This window comes from Juglans microcarpa x Juglans regia, chromosome 1D (assembly GCF_004785595.1).
Source record: "Juglans microcarpa x Juglans regia isolate MS1-56 chromosome 1D, Jm3101_v1.0, whole genome shotgun sequence".
NCBI lineage: Eukaryota > Viridiplantae > Streptophyta > Magnoliopsida > Fagales > Juglandaceae > Juglans > Juglans microcarpa x Juglans regia.
Window position 1 is genome coordinate 7,770,284 of NC_054594.1, and position 21,838 is coordinate 7,792,121.

Sequence of the window (21,838 nt, forward strand, 5' to 3'; positions counted from 1 at the left end):
AATAATTAGCTCATACTAGTATATTATTGAATTTAACTTTATAAGCTCTAGTTATATAACTAAACAATTATACTAATATATATGATAAATATATAGATAAATACATATTTTTATAACATACATACAATGTTGGAGTTGGATTTAGAGTCATAGTCGGAGTTGGAGCATGAAGTCGGAGGTGGATTAGATCGAAGTTGAAATCGGTCGAGTGACACCTCCGACTTCAACTAAAAAAACAAATCCGACTCCGACTCCATTTCGTCGGAACCGGAACAGAGTTGGATTCGGAATTGAATTTTCAGATTTTTTATTAGCCCCATTATGACATTGAACCTTGTAGAAAGTAAAGGCAAATGAAGTGCTCTAAGTGAGCAAGACTAATTCTATATGTTTTGTTTGCTCATGAAACACATAAAATCTTCTGTTTTAATAGAGGTACAAGAAAGGGCTGGGGGCAATGAAGTAGGAGCAGTATTTGGCGAGTTGTTCCAACCACTGAGGTAATAGCTCAAGAGCCCTAAAAATGAACTTAGCCCACCCACCTTCTTAGGTGCTTGCCACTGTCTTCGATGGCTCTAATGCCCATCCAATTCCCTAGGAATAGGATGGTTCAGTCCCCAAAAAATAAAGATAAGATTGGCTGTATACATCCAATACACCAGCACTCAGCAGTATATGCATCATCCATGAAATATGACAATCCACAAATTTTAATTTTAATTGGAACTAAGCCTATTCTGAAAGCATATCACTGCACAGAGTTCAAGGACATCATTAATTATACCAAACCCAACACCAGGGGGAAAAGATTTTTTAAATTAACACTTTTTTTTACAAGTGATTTTTAAATAACAAATAATAATACTAATAATAGTGTTACGATTCCGCACCAACTAAATATGGAATTGCTTGATAGCTTATAAGCTCCTAGACACCATTTCCTTATAAGCTAGTTTTCAAATGTAAGTTCTACCTAGTGAATTCATAACAAATGGTATCAGAGATGCGACGGTTGCAATCATGTGGCACGAGCTGATGTCAGCATGGCAGTATTCTCACAGAACTAAGAAAAGACTTAGCGCACAGCCAACCCGTGTGAGAGTTGAGACTGCCGGGGACATCAGCTGCAAAGCTTAGTGGTTGTTACGATCCCACATCGACTAAGTATAAGATTGGTTGATATTTTATAAGCCCCGGCACCCTTCCCTTGTGAGTAATATCTAGTGGGTTCATAACAAATAATTGTATTTAAATAATAAATAGTAGTAACAAATTTACAGCACCGCTTTTAGGAGGGCCAACAAATCAAAGTCCAGAAAAATAGCAGAGATGAGACAGCATTATCAAGTAAACATGAAGAAATGAAAAAATGAAAAGTTCCAAAACCGGCTGTTTCAGAAATTACAGCAATAAATGTCCAGAAAAAGTTATAAGCCGTACATGCACATTCCTGGTGTCTGCCATTCTGTCGGACACGTCTACAGACTGGCATTTTACTTGTTTAAATACTCAGACAACATAAAATCGTATATGAAGAATTTGAAAGACTTTCCACATTGAAAAGCAGAGACATTAACAAACTCGGGTGAATTATTCTCCACCCACTTTTTTTTAAGTAATATTCACATACTTTTTTACACTAACATTCCAAACTTGCCTTTATTTTATGTGCAGAAAACTCAATATAATCATCGTGAAGACAAAAGGGATTTTGGAAAAGAGAACAAATTGGATATGGAAACGAGAGAAAAAATTGGAATATGCATAGAAGAAAAGTTGGGCAACCTTCTTAAAAGGAGAGAATATGTTAACATGCACATGTGCGCGCAAACAAAAACCTGTGCATAAGTTTTCATTGTGAATGTCCATGTGTACATATACACGAGTATATGTTAATAGACATAATAGGTGTTGCTTTGCATGAGTATATATGCCTACATATGTTTGAGAGAGAGAGAGAGAGAGAGATGCAACTAAAATTTGATGAGCGTGGAACAGCTTCGGATCATTCTTGAGATATTTTACTCGGATCAATTGGTAAAGTAAAACAATATCTCTATATATACAAGAAGCACCCAAACTGCACCTGAAGTGCAGTCTGGATGGGGGTGATTAAAGGGTTAGTAGTCAGGCACGCCCATGACTCAATCAGAAGGGCTACCTGAGAACATTCTTCAAACTTCTGTCACAAGGACCCCAAAACCCCAAAAAAATATCCCCCTCACCAGTTTCCTTCATCATCAAAGCAAGAAAGGCAACAGTAAACTCGATGCCTATTATGCATATTTAGAACCTTAAATTACCTGCTGAGGGATCAATATACTCCAGATCAAATCAAGAATGAAGTTAACTTATATCAGCTATCCTCATCCATGGCACCAGTATAGGTGAGGTCTGTCCGCCTCACCCTTACAGCACCCTTAAGCCAGCTGGATGCTCGAAGATTAGCTTGGTCACCGCTGCCTATCACAGCCGTGTTACTCGAAGATGGCCCAGATCCTGCACCATCTTCCAAGAGAGTCCATGGATCAATTTCCATATCGTGATCCAGCTGCAAGGGCATTGACTTGAACTTCCCTGATGTATTAGCTGCAGTTCGTGCCAAAGGAGCTGGAATCCTTTGGGGTGGACAAGAATGAACCCCAGTAGTGGAGATGCTGGGTTGAAGCAAAGCAAGGGCAGCACCTGGAACAGATGGTGGTTGGCAAGAGACGGACCAATGGACAGAAGGAAGAAGAATTGGCATTGCAGTTTGAATTCGCAACCGAATTGTTTCAGGCAGTGGCATCCGATTTAAGTCATTCTGCATCAGTTGATAACATGTTAAGACACAGAAAAAACCATTTATCCATTTGACAACTTGTTCAATTTTTTCCTGACAAGTGACAACGTGTAACATTTTAATAGATGATGGAGTGGCAAAAAAAGCCTGAGAGACTAAGTGCAAGAAATTTGAAGATTAGGAAACAAATAGGGAGAAAAACAAAGGGGGGAAAGAAAGAAGATAACTTCCACATATACCCACTATTTCTAGCTCAACCTCCTATCATGCATTAAGAACTATTTCCTTTCAAGTAAAAAACAGATATTGCCAATAACTGCAACATATGATACACATTCTGCATTTTACAACGTGAGATTACTGTGGGGGGTTTTGGACCTCCAATGCATAAAGAAATAACCGTGGGGTAATTTACGTAGGACTTCGGGTCAATTTATGCACATAACACATCTATTTATTTAATTTTTAAAGTATCCATGTAACAGATTTATTAATGCATTTTGGCCTTTCTTACATTTTTTCGTTATTATCCTGGCGGGGGTAATAAGTTTAAGCTAGTTGATTAGCAGGAGGCTGGATTTCAAACCCATGCTACCAGTGCCACTTTTGAAACGGTAAGGATTTATATACTTATAAAAACACATTAAAATTGACAAGCAAGCTGACAAAGATCAAACCTGCAGAGTCTCTGCTACCTCGCGATCAAGTCCAGAAGATTCCTTTGTAATTTCACTGCTTGACTTGGAGGTAGGCTTTGACCTCAGCCAACTCGGCTGACAACTACTCAACAAGCCATGCAAAACTAACAATAACCGATCAAAGAGACTTTCACCAGAAAAATCTACAGAGGCAGCCAAAGAGGCTTCTACAGGAGACTCCAACTCTCTCTTGGAAAAATAATTCTGCGTGGGATAAAATGAAAGGTCTGCATCTTCATACACAACTCGATTTCCAAGGAGACGAAGTATTATCGAGGCAAGTGTGTGCCTCATACTCCGGCCCGATGGTTCCCTGAAAATTCCAATATATGAAACTTAGCCAATATTGTATATCAGCAATTTCATTCTCTTAAGATATTAATGAGTTCTATGCACAATCATTAGCATACTTCCAAAACCGATTTGATTGTACAGCAAAAGCATTTCAGCAAGCATACTCTATACTGCTACAAAAAATGTAGTGTATTTCCAAAAAGCCTATTCCATTCTTTGAGTGTTAGAAATAACATTGAGCATGTGGCATTTGTTTGAGACCATTTACAAAAGATCGAGAGAAGAATTGTTTAAAACACAATATCACCTAAATCTGTTACACCAGAAAATATCACATTTGGCAATCAATACATACAAAATCTCAATTGTCACCATTTATAAAAAGTCCCAGAACAGATATGAGGGGACACAAAACTACTCTTGAATGGTAAAGCATTACAATCAATCTGCCAAATGAAGCTCATGGAATCACAAAATGAATTGAGTATAAACGCGAAGAAGGTTTAACATAGAAGGAAGAATATAATCTTTTCAAAGCAATATAAGGATAACAAGAAAAGACTATTTAGTTAACATTAAAAAAAGGAGTATTGGCTAGATTTGAGATCTAATTCTTACCAAGAAAAAAAGAGGAAAAGCAAAAAAGTAATAAGTGACTCACCAAATACAATAATTACAACACAATAATTTTTTTTTTTATCAGTAAACAAATTTATATTGATCACCGACAAAAAAAAAATTAGTGCTGTAATTAATATGACTGAGGTTTATGAGATTTATCATAGCATAAAGGATTTGGAGTAGCAATGCACTATACAGGCCACAGGTAATGCAAGTAAAAAAATGAAAGAAGCAACCAAATGAAAATTAAGAAGTCCTTGTATGATTACCCATCTCCACAAATGATGGGAAGAAATCTCAGGAGTAACTGCAAGCGCAATGACATAGAAGCTCGCAAAGCTGCAGGGGAGGGTGGAGCAGAATCCATTGTGCCTGCAGGACGTCTAGCTAAGCCAGGACTACCACCTCTCATAACCTTGCGATTATTTCCTTTGTTTGCTGGTCCTTCAATTCCAGAAGGTATTAATCCTGCCTGTTTGCTGGCCCCACGAGTTACTGCATTTATTTGTTGCTCAATACCATTAAACTGCTTGATCAGATCATTTGCAAAGGTATTTCGCGATTCATCAGAGCTTTGATCTATGCAAGGAAGAAGTAATTCAATGAGAGCCAGCTCCGTAACATGCTGCAGGTTGACATTGGAACCTTCAGTGTCCAATATTTGAGTAGACCCTTTTCCATACCTTTTCAAGTCTATTCCCTCTTCAACAACCTCTCCTTCCTCAAGAGAGGAGACTTCGAACTTCTTGTCTCCCCTCTTTGGTGATGGATGAGATCCAGAATTACACCAGCCCCAAGGCTTCCAAAACTGGGGCTTTGTTGATAGACCTTTACTCTCAGCAATACTAATAAGCCTCTGTCTGATCGTCTTCCGACCAAAAAGAACATCCTGGCCTCCCAGGAACCATTTAGCCTGTAGCAGCATTGAATCTTCCAGTGACTGTCCAAAAAGATGAAACACCTCTGAGAAAAGGGGTGCTGCATCAGGTCTGACCAGTAACCTTGTAAGGATGACGACAATAAAGTTGTTCTCATTCTCAGAAGCAGCAGCTTTTTCAGGAGTAGGAGAGGAGGACCGTAAAGCATCCACTAAGGACATATCATGGTTTTCGATTTTTTCAATGAGGGATTGTTCATTCAAAAGAAGCCTGAGCTCCACCCATTGCCAATGAAATTTTGCAGGTTGCAGGGTATCCAAGACATGTACAAGCTTATCTAGAAGTTTTGTTTCACTCTCCAAATATTGAACTCTAGATTCACCATGTCCGGAAATCCGATTCCCATCTTCTAGTGCAGATAGTGATTGAGGCATTTTACAGTCAATGATGGCATTTAGAAAAATCCTGGCTCGGAGAGGAACAAAGGCCGTGGATTTTAAATGGTTATCTGAAACAGTCAACTCTAGCATGGCAGCAAATTCAGCATCACTACCATCTGCAGCTACAAGATCATAGAAACCCCGACTATCTCTCAAGCATACATCTCGAAAAGGCAAGTGTTTTATAGCATCAACCATTGCCATTGTTAAAGATTGATATAATTGGTTGATGTCTTCGCGAGTTGCCAGGTTTGTGTTCACGATGAATGGCCGCCACATAAGGTAGGCAAATATTGAATAGGCAGGTGGAAAGACTAAGCTAAGAGGCAGCATTCGCTGCATCCTTGAAAGTGCCACTATGTATGGTTTACCCAAGAGTTCCACAATCAGTCCATCACAGACAGTTCTACAATTTCCCACAAGCAGTCTAAACCAATGCACATAAACTTCAACAGAGTTATCCACCCTCGGAGCCCCAATTGAACGGGCATTACCATTTGAATTGGATCTTGTATTCCTCACAAATTGAATTACATCCAATCCTTCCTTCAAGCGGAAGACAGTTACAATTCTCTCCAGGCTAGTAGCCCCATGAATAACTGCCCCAATCACAAGGGCAGACACAGCAGCTGCAATTTTTGTTGATCTGCTGAACACTAGTTTTGTAGAGCTGCTCAAACTTTCATTTGACATGTTTGCATTGGATTCATGAGCTTCAGGAGACAACTGAAACTGAGTGCGAGATGCCTTTACAGGAGAAAAAACTCCAGCCAGGGCAGAAGAAGCTTCTGTTGCAAGAGCTATCTCAAATACACGGCTTTGGCGCTCTCCCAGAGCTTCCTTAAGCAGGCATAGGCAAGTTATATGGATACGCAAAATGTGTCTAGAAAAATTCAATGAACCTGCAGCAGATGAAATGTTTATATTATTATTTCCTGAAAAATCAGGCATTTTTGCTATAGTTGGTCCAATATTACTAACGATGGCAGAAACAGCAGAAGACACTAATGAGGGGTCCCCTTCTTGAGCGGCACCACCAGTCTGCCTAAAGCAGTCCATTATTCCTGTAATTATTAGCTGAGCGACCTGATATCCATCATCCCATTTGTCAAAAACAGGACCTTTCGGTGGACCAGCAGCAAAAAGCTTTCTCTCTTTACCAAGGAAATAGTTACAAGTATCATCAATATGTCGTTGCACTATATCTCTCATGCTCATACCCACTCTGGATGACCGACCACCACCTATCTTTTGACGGAAAAATTCATCAAGATCCTCAACTCCTGCAGGAACTCCAAGTGGAAACCCCGACTCTCCATCTACTGAGCGTCCAGATTCAAGTTCAGAAAGAAGTCTCTTATCACATGTAGCCTTGAAACTCTTCTCCCATTCAATGACACTACCCACATTGCCATATTTCTTCAAAAGATATCGAGCAAAAACTAGGGCAGTTGAACCAGAAACTCTTCCAATTGAGGCCATAACTGCTGCAGCACGATGCATTGTGGCCGACAAAGCTTGAGGAATAAGATCTATCGCAACAAGTATGTTCTCATACCTGAACCAAATTAGTCATTAGGCATATAAGACAATCTAGGTTTTATTGCATCATCACAGTACCAAGATACATAAACATCCTAAAAAAATGTAACCTCCCACATCTTCCTAATACTCATAGTAGCAAGATTCCAAAGATCATATCAAGGCAATGCAGGTATCAAAGAAATTAAATCCAAAAACAAAAGGTCAACAATATAACAAATAAATGCTCAACAAGCTGCATATTTAAATCAAATAGAGCTCAAACCAAATAGCAAGAAAACAACGATATGCAGATAACCAGACGCACAGATAGAAAAAAGGACAGAAGCAGAAGCAGCAGAGGGAAAAAGATTCAACGCCAGAAATAACAAAACTTTCTTGATTTAGCTAAAAAGTTGAGAGTCCACCTTCGAAGGGATGACAAAAGAAATGCCTCCCCTACTTCACAAACTTGGTTGTCCACATTCCTTGGCAGCATCAAAACATTTCTCCCAGCATGGATTGTAAAATTTGAGCTACTGAGAACCTTTGGAAACAACCAAAGGAGAAATTTGACCGCTGGAACTAAATCATTTGTTAGATCCATCAAATACAGTATAGCAGACAGTTCATCCTCTCCAAACTTCCACTGTATAGTGCTCCGATCATCAACAGGAGTGAAAGACCTACCAAACTGGCCAACCTTGACCACAGTCTTTTCTGTCTCTTCAATAAGCTGCCTAACAACAGTCATCAACCAAACTGTAAGTGTCCTCTTTTCTCCAAAATGCAGCTTCTTTAAAGCCTTTCCAATGGTAACAATGTCTCCGCAATGGTTTGTTTTGATCCCATCAGCTGACTTAGGAGTCTCTCCTTCCATTCCAGATTTATGGTGAGGACAGCTTATCCTACCATCACATACGTGACTTGTAGATGCTCCCTGGCTACCCTCAATTCTAGAATATGCTAACTGAGAAAGACTTTGAGTTTTACGCACAGTCTTCTGCCGACTCCTGGGGACTTGCTTGGTTGACTTAAGTGGAGCTTCAACTTTGAAGGACTCCAAAGATTTAGGCCCCTTCCTCACCCACCATGTATCTTCATCGTCTGACGGAATAGGTGAATGTACTTGAAGGTATGGGCTCCTTTCCTCACTTAATTTTTGTCTCTTTGCCCTTCTACATTCTTCACACCCAGGTGTACCTTCCAACAGATCCATCTTGTTGATGATTGACCCAAAATCCCTCTTGACACTCCCTTGAGATTCATCAAGTCCAATTTCCATGGATAAAGATGAATTGTTTGGAAAATGCAGCAGTACTGAGATGGCCATCTTCAGCTCCTCAACATCAAAATCATTTTTAACATTTTTAGCAGGTAATACATTAGATGATGATTGAGAAGCTTTCCAGTGTTCAATGGGAGCTAAGGAAGCACCATCCTTCCCATGGATGGGCTTCTGAGCTGATATATTTGCAGTTTTTGAGTTTTTCCGTTGATCGCAAGACAATCCACGAAGTACAAGGCGGCGTTCATTTGAGTAAATATGCATGGCCTCCAAAAGTTTTTGCCTTTCAGCAATCCTTGCTTCTTCCAAAGCATCACACATAAAGAGCCCAGGTAACTGCTTCAATATTCGATAATGTCTCTTCTGTCTGTCAAGGTCAACCACAGGTCCATTCATTTCCAATATTCCACTTACTATCAGCTGTCTCACATATGCCTGGGGGTAAAATATGCCAGCACGTACGAGTTCCACAAAGAGTAGATGAAGGCGTTTGCAACCTTCTCCATTGCGTACTTCATGCTGATCAATCCAGCAGACTATGATATCATGTAAGGGACCAGGGCTGTCAAATATATCTGACTTTACACAACTTCGATCCACACTCCTCAAACTGTCATTAATTTCAAATACATTTCCCACAGATGTCCTGCCAGAGTTTTGCTGCGAGGAACCCCTTCCAACACCACTAATTCCAAGGGCGTTCCCACTCTTGCCTCGAGATGAACTTTGCAAATCTTTTACCTTCAGCTTTAAAATTCGAATTGCAATATATACTTCACAAAAATCTTTTCTGCCTGAAAACTTAAGGTTATCAGGTGGGACAGTCCGAAAATCCCTGTAATCACATGTTGCCCATTCACAAAGGAAAAACACAGAACAAACAAATGATAAAGTCACAGTCCCAATCCACTTCAACGATGACCTTAGGCATCGGCTTACTTCTGCAATCCAACCTTCCGCAATAGCACCATCACAATGATCTTCAAAGAGAAATTTACAAGCTCCTCTGACATCTCCATGCACAAGAGATTTATCCAAGGACTGTACAGCTTTAGCCAGACTACGCCCTGGATAGCCAGGTCTTGCAGCTGTTGCAAGATTATTGGCACGTTTCTGAATAGAGGAAACAACATGATCAAAGGCCAAGGATTGATATTGAGCATCTATAGCTTTACTTTTGAACAATGAAGCAACTTCTGCAGAACCATTTTTTTTCTTTTCCGCATCCGCAGAAACCTTCGATATGAAATTCCCGTCATTTACTGCATGGGATACTACATAGGGTGGTAAGGGAAAGCAGTCCAATGCAACAAATGTATCAGGTACAGCCAGTATTAAATAGCGAAGCATCTCAACCAGCGCAGAAGTTGTATATGCCTTCCGCGAATTATCTACAAGATCTGATCCACCAGGAGAAGGTTCACGAATGAAACGAATAGCTACCCCAGCGAGACTCCGTACATATGTTTGAGATAGAACAACAGTTTCTAAAACACCATATATAATAGGCAACAGAAACTGCAAAATCTCGAGAAAATCCTTTTCCTGGAGAGTACAAAAATGTAAATTAAAACCAATGAAACATTTGCGTACTTCCAATCCTTTTAAAGAGAACATTAGAGCACTTTATCCCCAAAATAGTATTAAAAACAAAAAACACATGGACAAAGTAAAGTACCTGTAGTTGATTCAGAACCCAATCAATGATAAGAGAAGGAAGAAGTAGCCCTTCTGCATGGTGCCATTGCAAGAGACGTGCCATGTACCACCATTTGAAATGCAGGGAAGGCTCCTCACCATCAAGGACTGTTGATGACAGATCACTCCTATGCTGTAATGACCCAGCATAAGGCACTTGTGTTGACCGATCTCTGCCATGTGGAATAGAATGAAAATTGTTTCTAGAGAAAAACTCATCCAAGAGATATTGCATATAATCAATGACATCTTTTGTCCAGTGTTCAGTGCGAGACAACTGAGTTTTTTCAGGAGCCCCTGCAGAACCAGGCCGAACCTGCAAAGTAAAACCATCATCTGCAACCTTTCAATATTAAAAATAGCAGCGAACATTTTGGAATAGCAACAGGTGGGTACGAGTGTTGAAGCGTTCAAGCATCCATACCTGATTAAGATAAGTTACTTTGATGAACCAAGTTGCTCTCAATAACGGAACATTATTCCTAATTAGAATCTCAAAGAGAGATTTCCTCCTAAATCCATGAGGAACATGATCAGCCAAAAAGCGTAACCGTTTGTGTGGTTGTGATAGACCCTGCAATAAATTTTATTTAAAAAAAAAAAAAAAAAAAAAAAAAAGAAGAAGAAGAAGAAGAAGACAGAACAAAGGGAAGTGAAGGTCAGGGATTTATCATGTAAAAAAACTACTATAGATTTATCTTCCATAAAAAATCTAGATACATTCAGGCATGCTCAACAGAGACAATAAAATGCTCTATCGCATGCATCACTTTCAATAAAAGATTCTAGAACAAATACCTCATCCTAAGAATATGATGTTCTCATATTTGATTTATTTCTAGGCATCCTATAGGAATTATTTATCTTTACAAAATATCCTTATTTTATCACTTCAAATGTATAATACCGTTAGTTACAAAAGATTAAAAATTAAATAGAATTCATAGAAAATAAAATTATATACAAACTATGGTTTTTCTTTCATTTTTGAAATATAAAACTCTATATCTCATTTGAAATATTTTACTTGCTTATTATTTAGTAACAACTAAAACATGTTTGCTTTTGTTCTTCTATGAAATAAAATAATTGCCCACTTATAAATATATATATATATATATTACTTATAAATATATATATATTAACAATGGTCCACTGACAAAAAAAATAGCATTAAAAATAATCCCAACAAGATTCAACATAAAGAAATTAATTTTCTTGTACACCATTTAATAACAGCCAACAAATTAAAAGAAAATAATATAGCCTCCTTAGCGGAGTTACTAGGTTGTAAAATTGCCTCTCTCCCTATGAAATATCTAAGAGCATTTGGGATGGAGTGGTAGAGAAGGTTGAGCAACGACTATCGGGCTGGAAGCGGCTATATCTATCGAAAGGGGGGAGATTAACCCTCATCAAAAGCACTCTTTCCAACCTTCCCACTTACTATCTTTCTCTATTTCCATTACCGGTGGGTGTGGCAAACCGGATAGAAAAGTTGTTTAGAGCTTTCTTGTGGAGTGGCATGAGGGCAGAATCCAAACTTCACCTTGTGAGTTGGCAAAAGGCGTGCTGTCCATTTGCGAATGGGGGGTTAGGGGTGCGAAATTTGTGTGTATTTAACAAGGCACTATTAGGGATGTGGTTGTGAAGGTACCAAATGGAAGGGAACTCACTGTGGAGAGAGGTTATTGATCATAAGTATGGTTGTGAGTGGGGGGATAGTGCTCTAAAGAGGGTAGGGGGTCTTATGGAGTAAGCCTGTGGAAATTCATAAGGAAGGGGTGGAACACCTTTGAAAAACATCTCAAGTTTGAGGTGGGTGATGGAACACGTACCCGCTTTTGGTTCGATGTATGGAGTGGGGAGAGTACTCTTTGAATGGCTTTCCCAGTTGTTTTTAACTTGGCTGGAAATCAGCAAGTTCCAGTTTCAGAAGTTCTATGTCGTGCCAATGGGATGGTCACTTGGAATGTCACTTTTACAAGAAATGCTCAAGACTGGGAACTTGAAGAGCTGGCAGATTTTTACAGTTACTTGTATTCAGCAAAGCTAGGGGCCAATGGGGGTGACCTTATGTTGTGGACTCACACGAGGAAAGAAAAGTTTAATGTTAAATCCTTCTACAAGGTCTTGACAGTCCTACAGCCCACTTTCTTTCCATGGAAGAGTATATGGAAGGCATTAGTTCCATCTAAAGTTGCTTTTTTTACTTGGACAGCTGCTCATGGGAAGATTTTGCCGATTGATAATTTAAGAAAGCAATGTATGATGGTCACGGAGTGGTGCTACATGTGTAAAAAGAGTGGGGAATCAATAGATCACTTGCTCTTACATTGTGAGGTGGCTGGGGAGCTATGGGCTGGTATTCTTAGTAGAGCTGGGCTGAGTTGGGCTATGCCCAAGAGTGTGGTGGATCTATTAGCATGCTAGAATAGATCTCATAGTAGTGTCCAACTAGCAGCCGTGTGGCAGATGATTCATTTGTGCTTAATGTGGTGTTTATGGTCGGAAAGGAATGACAGGTGCTTTAATAACAAGGAGCGCGCAGCGGGGAAAATCTGGAATTTTTTTGTATTCTCTCTTTTACAGTGGTTTTCTGCTATTGTATTGAAGGGAGGGAATGTTCATGAGTTTTTATCTTCTTTCTAGCCTACTAGAATGTAATTAGGTGCCTCACTTTGTATACTTCCTGTATACTTGGGCATCGCCTAGTTTCATTCACATCAATAAAGATTATTACTTATAAAAAAAAATAGCATAAACAAGCATTTATTTAGAATATATGGCGTCAATAAATAACAAAAAAAATATACATCAAACAATCCTAAATTGTTATATAAATATAATTTATGTAATTTAAAAAATTGTGCAGGATATTTTTTTTTCATTTAAAATAAAAAAAAAAAAAAAACATTCCTAAGGCAATGGGAATGTGAATTCCCACCTCTACAAGAGAATCTACATTCCCATCAAAAGGGCGTTCAGAAGGAATCTAGATTCCCATGGGCATCTTGATTTCTATCACATAAATGCCTTCAAACAAGGTAATCCAAATGCCCCATAACAGTAAAGTTGGGAGACTGCCAGTCTAGGCTTTACAATGGCTACACAATAAATGCTTTGCAGCCATTTCACTTTCAAGAAAAGATATTGGAACAAATGCCTCATCCTAACAGCAAAGTTGGGAAACTCAACATCTACACTATACTATGGCAACCCATTGTCTCCACAACCCATATGTAGATCTTTTTTTTTTTATGACAGGGAACCACCCCACGGCAGAGCCCTTAAGACTCACACATGAAACCTAAACACCCAGGGAGACTAGCACAACAACCCACCGCCATGGCCTCCCACTTAAATCGCAGTTTGATCCCAAGGGGAACCAAACCTGTGACATGGGGCTCATGCACACAAGTTCGCCCTTACCACTTGGTGTAAAATTTAACACGTCTCTAATCTATATTGTTCCTACAGAATCAAGAATTTCTTAACCAAAGCTTGACTAGATGAATGCCGCTCTACAGTTTTAATGTTTGCCAGTAAAGTGTTAGAGAGAACTAACATAGTGGAGACTATCATTCACCATAAGGCCAAAAAGTGGAAAATGCATTGCGGTCCCTTCTCTTCTCTCCCAAGACCATTTCTTCCTTTCTTTCTTTTTTCGCAATCTCCAATAACCAGTTGAAACCTCATTACCCTCCAATGTGGTTATGGGGGCAGGCTTACTTACCACTTTGTTACTGTGGAGCTGGGCAGCAACCAAGTGAATGTGATCCCACCTTCCATCAGTCACTGTGTGTGAGCTTCACTCCTTATAGCTCAACTAACATGACTTAAACATGTGTAATTTTGGAACTTATCAGACGCAATTTGCTTAGTTTGCATTACTAAGAATTATATTACAGAAGTTTTGATTTTAGTATGCAAGTATAATAAAAGCCTATTGACCTTGAAATGAGACATGAATAAATGATGTCAATAATATTGCAAGAGATTGTTACACGACTTCGAACACCTGGCAAGTCCACAGGGAAACTAGTGAGGCTTCTAGGATAGTAATAGGCAACAAAGGAAAATCTAGAACACATTTTCCAATTGATGGGAAAAGGGTAAACAATCATCAAAGGAAACAAAGACCAAAATTTTATCAATTATTGAAGTGCACGCACATTGTCATTCAGTGAGAATAGAAGACATACCTCAATCCATTTCTTCCGGAAGTCTTCACCAGATGCTCTTTGTTCAGGAAAGATACCAGGTTTAGTTAATTGTGAACCAGAAAGTGGCACATCATAAACCTGACCAGCCTGCATAGTAAGAATATCATATGTTATAAAATTTCATAATAAGATTTCAAAAGCTCAAAAACCTCACTAGGCAAGATAAAGCCCACTGAAAAAAAAAAAGGGGGCCGCGGGGGGGAAGGGGGGGGGGGGGGGTGGCACATTGGTCTAAAGGCACACAACTAGGAAAAAGGGTTTAAATATATGGTTTCTTGAAAGCAAATAAAAGTTGCAAAGTCAATTCCTCACCTTTCGCTTTTGAGCACGAGATTCATTGATGGCCCTGAAACGTTTTCTAATTGCCTGCAAGGAAAAGCCAAGCCAACAGTCACAGATCATGCAGCCTTCCAATCAATTTTCCATGAGCAAGAAATCATGCATGGAGAATGTGGGGAAAAAAATAGCAAAACTTTGTTGCTAGTAAGAAAAGAGAGCCCGCCATCATAGCCTCATTAAGTGATTCACCTCTTTGCACTTGACAACCACAGGCTTAGTGAAAGCTTGAACCTGAGTCAAGGAAATCTCTCTAGCTTCCTACCTCACGCATCAAGTAAAACAAAGTTAGATACCGCCCATCAAAGGAGAATACAGAAGAATTGAGGTTCTGGACGACAATACGTTTGAAGGCAGATAAGCAAGGGCCACAAGACCAAATATTTATTTTATCAGTGGACATATTTCTTCAACACTTGGCATCTGGCCAAATTAATATGCAAAAATGCTGATTGCTTTTCGAAATTCACAATGACACAATTTCTATGTATAAATTGATTTTTTTTTTTTTTTTTTTTTTTTTTTTTTTGCATAGGTTGTGCAAGGAGTTTCAGTTATTATCCATTCCATCTAAATCAACAATATCTGCCTTATTGATGACGCTATTATAGTGTTCAACTTACATCTATGTACCAATCAACAACCTTTCATGCACTAAGCTGGGACGAAATATTTCCCCAATAAATAATGCCAGAGAGGAGAGAAGGAACAAAAGTTCTAACGTGCCTAAAATTAGAAATATGCACGTCTAAGCTTAGAGTATAGATGTCTAAATCAGAAATCCATAAACAACACACGACTCTAGTCTGTCTTTTTTTAGTTCGAGGTTCATCGATTCTGATTCAGTCAGTCATCCATTAGTAAACAAGTCATTTCCCCCCAATAATACAGGTCATAGTAATAACTGTGAATTATTGGAAGCAAAATTGAAATGTGAACAGCTAGAGAGACAAGCAAGATTCGCAGTTTTCAAGACTTGACTGCCATTGCAACAAACTTAGTACCAGACAGGACAATTACAATGTAGTGATCACATATTCTTCAATTATTTTTCATAAAATGGTGGAAACCTCGAGTAATTTCTATAAAATAATTACTTCTCAAAAACATTATAAAACAGTGGAAACAAGGAACAATATGTCAAATATATCATTTATTGCATGTCTGGGATTAATAAAAATTAACAGGAAAGGACATTTTATTTGTATGAAAGCAGAAGGCACATTCTTTTATTAAGCAATGACAGATTTACTTAAAATCGACGATTTTAAAAAAAAAATCGCATTTATAATTAACATAGCAATAGCCTCCATATCTATACATACTTCCTCGTGGAAAAGATAATTAAATTTAATATGCACAGAGTAAAAATGTACCTCAATTCTTCAAAAACTGACTTACACAATAAATAAATACCTCAATTCCTTCAATCGTCTCTTTGTAACCAGATTGCACATAGTCTCTGGTAAGTGTCTCCTCAGGACAATTTGTAGTTTGGGGGTGAAAGTCAGGTGGCCCAAGTCTGAGATTAACAGAGTAAAAAATTGTGATATATAGAACTAAATATGATAGGTGTTAAAACAAAATATCAGATCAACCAGCAACTTCTACACTGTCCTTAAACAATATTTATTGAAATGAGAACACTGCACTGCAAACCTACCCATTCACTGTGGAGAAGTAGAAACAAATAATACAACAAAAAAGGTACTATTATGTTGCAGGGGTTACCGGGAATTTAAAGGTTCTTTATCACACTTCAACTTGTATGGAGTTAGTTGAGACTGTCGCCTGCACAAAATATCGATGATAATTTGATGACTTTTTTTGCAAGTATGATTTGATAAATCCAAAAAGTTTAGATTAACCAATCTAGTCTAAGCAACATCAGGATTTAAAGGGCATCCTAGAAAATACAAAGATGGCAGTTGAGATATTGGCTAGTTGGAAGGGAGTGTTAAAAAGTTGGGAGTAGCAGACATTGAGAATGCCAATGATCATGCCAATTGGGAGTTTCCATTATATTTTTTATGACGAGGAATCCCAGAGACGTTGGAAACGCAACATTCCTTTACTCGGCTAAACCCTAGACCGTGTAATGCATCCCCATCACATGGATCAAGTAAACTATTGATTCTTCACTAATGGGATGTGACCCCTAGAAATTGTTTGTATCCAAAGCTTTGAACCTTAGACATGGGGGGAGCATATCCTCAACACCAAAGCCCTTACAGTTTGAGCCAACCCCTAGGGGTTTATTGCACCATTAACTTATCACATTTTTGTATGCTGATGATACTTTATTGTTTTTAGGGGTAAACCTGAATCACCTTTGTTGTGTGCACATTTTACTTGTATATTTTGAAGCAATTAATGGTTGAAGGTCAACTTAGTCAAATCTGAGTTGGTTACAGTCGGTCTAGTTACTAATGTGAATAGTATTGGTAGGCATTATGGAAAGTAAGGTGTCATCTTTATTTGTAGCGAGATTACCTTCGGTAGAGAGCTAGGTTAAGAGGTCAAAAGGTAGTAGAATTATGTTGTTCGCGAGCATTCTGCCAATAGGCCTACTTATTTCACGTCTCTATCTCTACTTCCATCTAGTGTGGCTAATCACCTAGAGAAGTTGTAGCAAGATTGCCTTTCGCAAGGTTAGGTGAAGAGGTCAAATTTCACCAAATAAGTTGGGCCAAAGGATTTATTTGTCTAAAGGGGGAAGAATCACCTTAACTAAGAGCACTTAATCTAACCTCCCTACATATTTTCTATCTTTATTTCCTTTGCCTACAAGGGTGGCTAATAGAATGGAAAAGATATTTCTTGCTTTCTTGGTGGTATGGGGGATGAGAATAAATTCCATTTACTTAAGTGGGATAAGATTTGTAGCCCAATCTCTAGTGGAGGTTTGTGGGTTCAGAAGCTGAGAATTTTTAATAAGGCCCTCATAGGGAAATAGTTATGGCGGTACTACCAGGAAGGGGATGCCCTTTGGAGGAATGTCGTTGATGCCGAATTTGGGAGCATTTGGAGAGGGCGGTATTCAAATGAAGTGAGAGGTGTGTATGGTGTGAGAGTGTGGAAATTTATTAGGAATAAATGGGGGGATTTCATTAGCAATTTCAGATTTCTGGTAGGTAGGGGATCTTGGATTAGATTTTGGCATGATATTTGGTGTAGGGATACAGCCCTAAAGAATGTTTTCCCTTCTCTTTTTAGGATTGCATTCGATCAAGGAGCTTTAGTGGCAGATTATATGGACAATTCCAATGGCTCTTTACCATGGAATGTGAGGTTTATTAGAGCTGTACAAGATTGGGGGCTGGCAGACATCTCAGATTTTTACAGCATGTTGTATGCGTTGAATATGAAGAGTGGAGGGGAGGATAGGTTGGTTTGGATTCACCCTAGGAACAAGAACTTTACGGTTAGATCATTATACAACATTATGTCATATCGACCCCCTAGGAGAGTGAAGCCTAGGAGGGTAGTGGATCTACTGGGTTGTTGGAGAGGAACTCCAGGTAATTGCCAAATTGCAACCGTTTGGAAGATGGTTCCCTTTATGTGGTGTATATGGAATGAGAGGAACAGACGTTGTTTCGAAGATAGAGAACGCTCGTTGGGAGGGATTAGAGATATTTTCTTCCATACACTATTACTTTAGGCATTGGATATTGCATTGGATGGGACCTATTTTCATGATTTCTATGTTTCTTTTTCTTATGCTTAGCTTGTAATTAGGTGTTTTCTCTTGTATACTCCCTATGTACTTGGATTGTGCCTAGTTACGTGGATTAATAAACTTCTTTTTACCTAACAAAAAATATTCTATAATACCTAAGGATGGGTTAGAAGCCTAGAACCTGCTATTCTTTAACCATGCACTTTTGGAGAAGTGACTTCGGCGCTATCAAAATAAGAGATCAGCTTTGTGGAGAGTTTTGTAGATGCTAAATATTGATGAGATAAAAGTGTGTTCTAATGAGATCAAAAGGCCTTATGTAGTGGCATTTAATGGGCTTTTTTGTATCTTATTGCTTGTGCCTTTTGCACTTTTTAACGAAATTCTGTTCCTTAAAAAATAAGTAATTTCGTCACTTGTCCAAATATAGCAAGTAGAAGTCTAAAAGTCTAAATTTAGTGCACACATAAGGTATCAACATCGCCAAATGAGACTATAAGATTGCAAAATCTAGTCTCATAAAGTTCGCTTACTTTACCTCAGAAACTTTATAAATATGATTGCACTACCATGTGATCTCGCAACAATGGAAATGCATCACAATAAATTCTATCACAAACTAGATAATTTTTTTTTGAACAAATCAAGCGTTATTAGACACTAATGACTTATCTCCAAATATGATCAACCTCCTATTAATTGGAACCAATATCTTAATAGGAATCTCATCATGTCATAGACTTTTTTTTTTTATAAGTAAGAAAGTTTATTTCATTTTATTTATAATTAATAAGAAACTTTATTCCCAAGAATAGGCAAAGCCCAAGTAAGAAAGTTTATTGATCCTCATAATTAGGCATAGCCATGTCATACACTAACAGGGCTACAATAATCAAAAGCAAACGTAATCGGGGTGAGGTAGGCAATGCAGGGATTCATTATCTGCATAAAGTGTGTAAGACAGTCCAATTTTTCAGGAACCCATTTACCTAGAATTCAGGCCAAAGTTAGCTGACAATGAAGAAGAATCAGCTCGGGCAGTATCCCTAGCTGATGGCCCACCTATTGCACTGTTATTAACTGCACTAGCGCAGCCAGCAGGATGATACCTTTGCATTTCTCCCAATTACAACCGGCATACTGCTCCCAGCATCAAGCCACTATTAGAAGCTGTATTAAAAAAACATGCTTAGCATATCATGTCTAACAAAGGAAATCTACCACTTCATATATCCAAATAATATGCCAGAGAATTAAAAAATAACACGAGAGAGAATTAAGATATTAGATAACAAAATTGGCCGCTACACAATATGATTCTATTCTATGACCTCTAGCATCAGTCGATGAGTTAATGAGCTCCTATCAAACAGCTGCAGAACATAAGTTTAAATTTTAAAATTCCATCCAGATTAAGCACCGAATCTTTATGACCAAGTCTGTCAAACCACAGACATGTTTGGATTTGACAATCAGAATGTCAGGAGTAGCACTAGAATATGCAGTAAAACATCATAAGAGTGGGGAAAAACACAAGGACGTAAGGAAAAATTAGAGGTAAAGGCAAGCATATAAACAAGAAAACCATTAGTGCAGAAACTTCCTTGTTTGCTATTTGTTACTTCATTTACTGTTAGAATACATAAAATTTTGAGCCATAAATTTATGGTACTTTAAATCTATGGCACATTTAAAAAAAAAAAAAAAAAAAAAAAGTGGAATATTTTTTTTTTTTTATAGGTATTCTAAGAGCATATAAGATGGTCTTAAAAAAACAAAGTGGAATATTGCACTCTATTGCAAACACTTTTTTTTACAAGTAATGCAATTTTAATGAACGAGCAGAGAGGCATAACCCCAATACACATGAAGTATATAAAAGAATACACCAGACTAGAAAGAAGACTCTGTTGCAAACATAAACCGAGAATTTTGTATCCGGTGCTGTAGCATTTCGAAATTTTCTTTTAAAAAAAAAAACAACAAAAAGAGATAACGAACCCCTATTTACAGCTCGAGGTTGCTTATGCTAGGATTTTAAACAAAAGGACTCGACATAAACATGAGATCACCCCATACCTCCATCCAGAAAATAAAGAAATATAAGAGAAACATAAACCAATATTTTCAGCAGCCAAAACTTGGACCGTTCACAAATCAACATTTTAAACACCGAACAAATAATGGAAATTTACATCCTTGAAACCAATCATCCATGCAAAATGTAAATCCTGCATAACCCAACTAATGGCAATTGGCGAGATTTACGAACTTAATGAAACTACTTGCATCGTATTAAAATTCTGAACTTTTGAGATGCTAGAGCAATAGTTTGGAGTTGCTAATGATATAATTATGAGCATATGCAAGTCAAGAAACTTCGAATCCAGCAGTAGTTGTATTTGACATGTCAACTTCAAAAACAGAATGTTAATCACAACCCTAGAGTTTACAACTTTAAACTCAATGTTTAAAATCAAACATAAGGACTCAGCAAAAGTAACTCTTAATTTTCAGCTGTTCAGTCAAACCTAACCGCCGAAGTAGCTCAAATCACTCCGAATCTCCCTCCCAAAAGAAACGACAGAAAATTCCTAGAACATATAATGAACAATACAAACAAAAATCTTCTGGATATTAAAAAAAATTTGAAATCACCCAAAATCTAAGCTATAATCTTTTCATCAAGAATAAGAGTTTGCACCAAAAATTTTCAAATCTAATTGCAAAAACGCACCATGATTCAACCACAAACCAAAGCTAGGGTTTTGAACGAATTCCAATTCCTGTACTCGAAGACGAATCCCGAGCTAAAGCTAGGGCCAGGGATTGGGTTCCCAGGCGGAAAATCAAGCTAGGGTTTTTATGGCAAAATCTCCGGAGAAAGGGGAAAGTCAAAGAAAACCCAAAACTCGAGATGCGAGGGGTCCAAACTCTGAGGGATTCGGGATTCGGCGAGAGCGGAATGGAAATTCTAAAGAGAGATAGAGATAGAGATAGAGATGCGAAGGAGAAGAAAGGTTTCGTGAGCGTTAAGGGCTTTGACTCTTTAAGCTTTTGTTCTTGCTGCTTCTGCTGCTGCTGACGATGATGCCTCTGTTGCTTCCTGCGATTAGAAAAGGTAAAGGTGGGCGATCTAGTAAATATTGGTTTTTTTTTTTTTTTTTTCCATCTCCCTTTTTCCCCATTTCACCCTCCCGTTTTTTCGCATGGTGGTTGGGTGGTTTCCGTTTAGATGATGATTTCGTTAGGGACTTAATGGTCAAAGCGAGTTCAGACAGCAATCGATCGGACATCTTATGGTATGTGTTCGTTGTGCATTTACTTCGGTTGTGCGTTTTGGTGACTTTGATTAGTGGTTGTTCGAAAAGTAT

At 38.2% G+C, this 21,838-nt stretch overlaps 1 protein-coding gene across 4 annotated transcripts; it reads right to left on the reverse strand.

Annotated features, from left to right (window-relative positions):
* Positions 1-1,979: 1,979 nt before the first annotated feature.
* Positions 1,980-21,585, reverse strand: LOC121268715 (mediator of RNA polymerase II transcription subunit 12). Of its 4 annotated transcripts, none has more exons than XM_041173032.1 (13): positions 21,202-21,585; positions 19,574-19,634; positions 16,514-16,573; positions 16,199-16,304; positions 14,975-15,043; positions 14,759-14,812; positions 14,426-14,533; positions 10,645-10,794; positions 10,201-10,536; positions 7,663-10,067; positions 4,665-7,271; positions 3,460-3,793; positions 1,980-2,803 (listed from the first exon to the last, which is right to left on the reverse strand). In XM_041173032.1, exons 2-13 carry the CDS (start codon positions 19,579-19,581, stop codon positions 2,357-2,359), a joined length of 6,684 nt encoding a protein of 2,227 aa, XP_041028966.1. In that variant the 5' UTR covers positions 19,582-19,634; positions 21,202-21,585; the 3' UTR covers positions 1,980-2,356. The 4 variants fall into 4 exon arrangements, with proteins under 4 accessions (XP_041028966.1, XP_041028964.1, XP_041028965.1 ...); XM_041173030.1 differs by having other exon boundaries at positions 19,454-19,634; XM_041173031.1 differs by lacking the exon at positions 16,514-16,573 and having other exon boundaries at positions 19,454-19,634.
* Between the last annotated feature and the right edge of the window lie 253 nt (positions 21,586-21,838).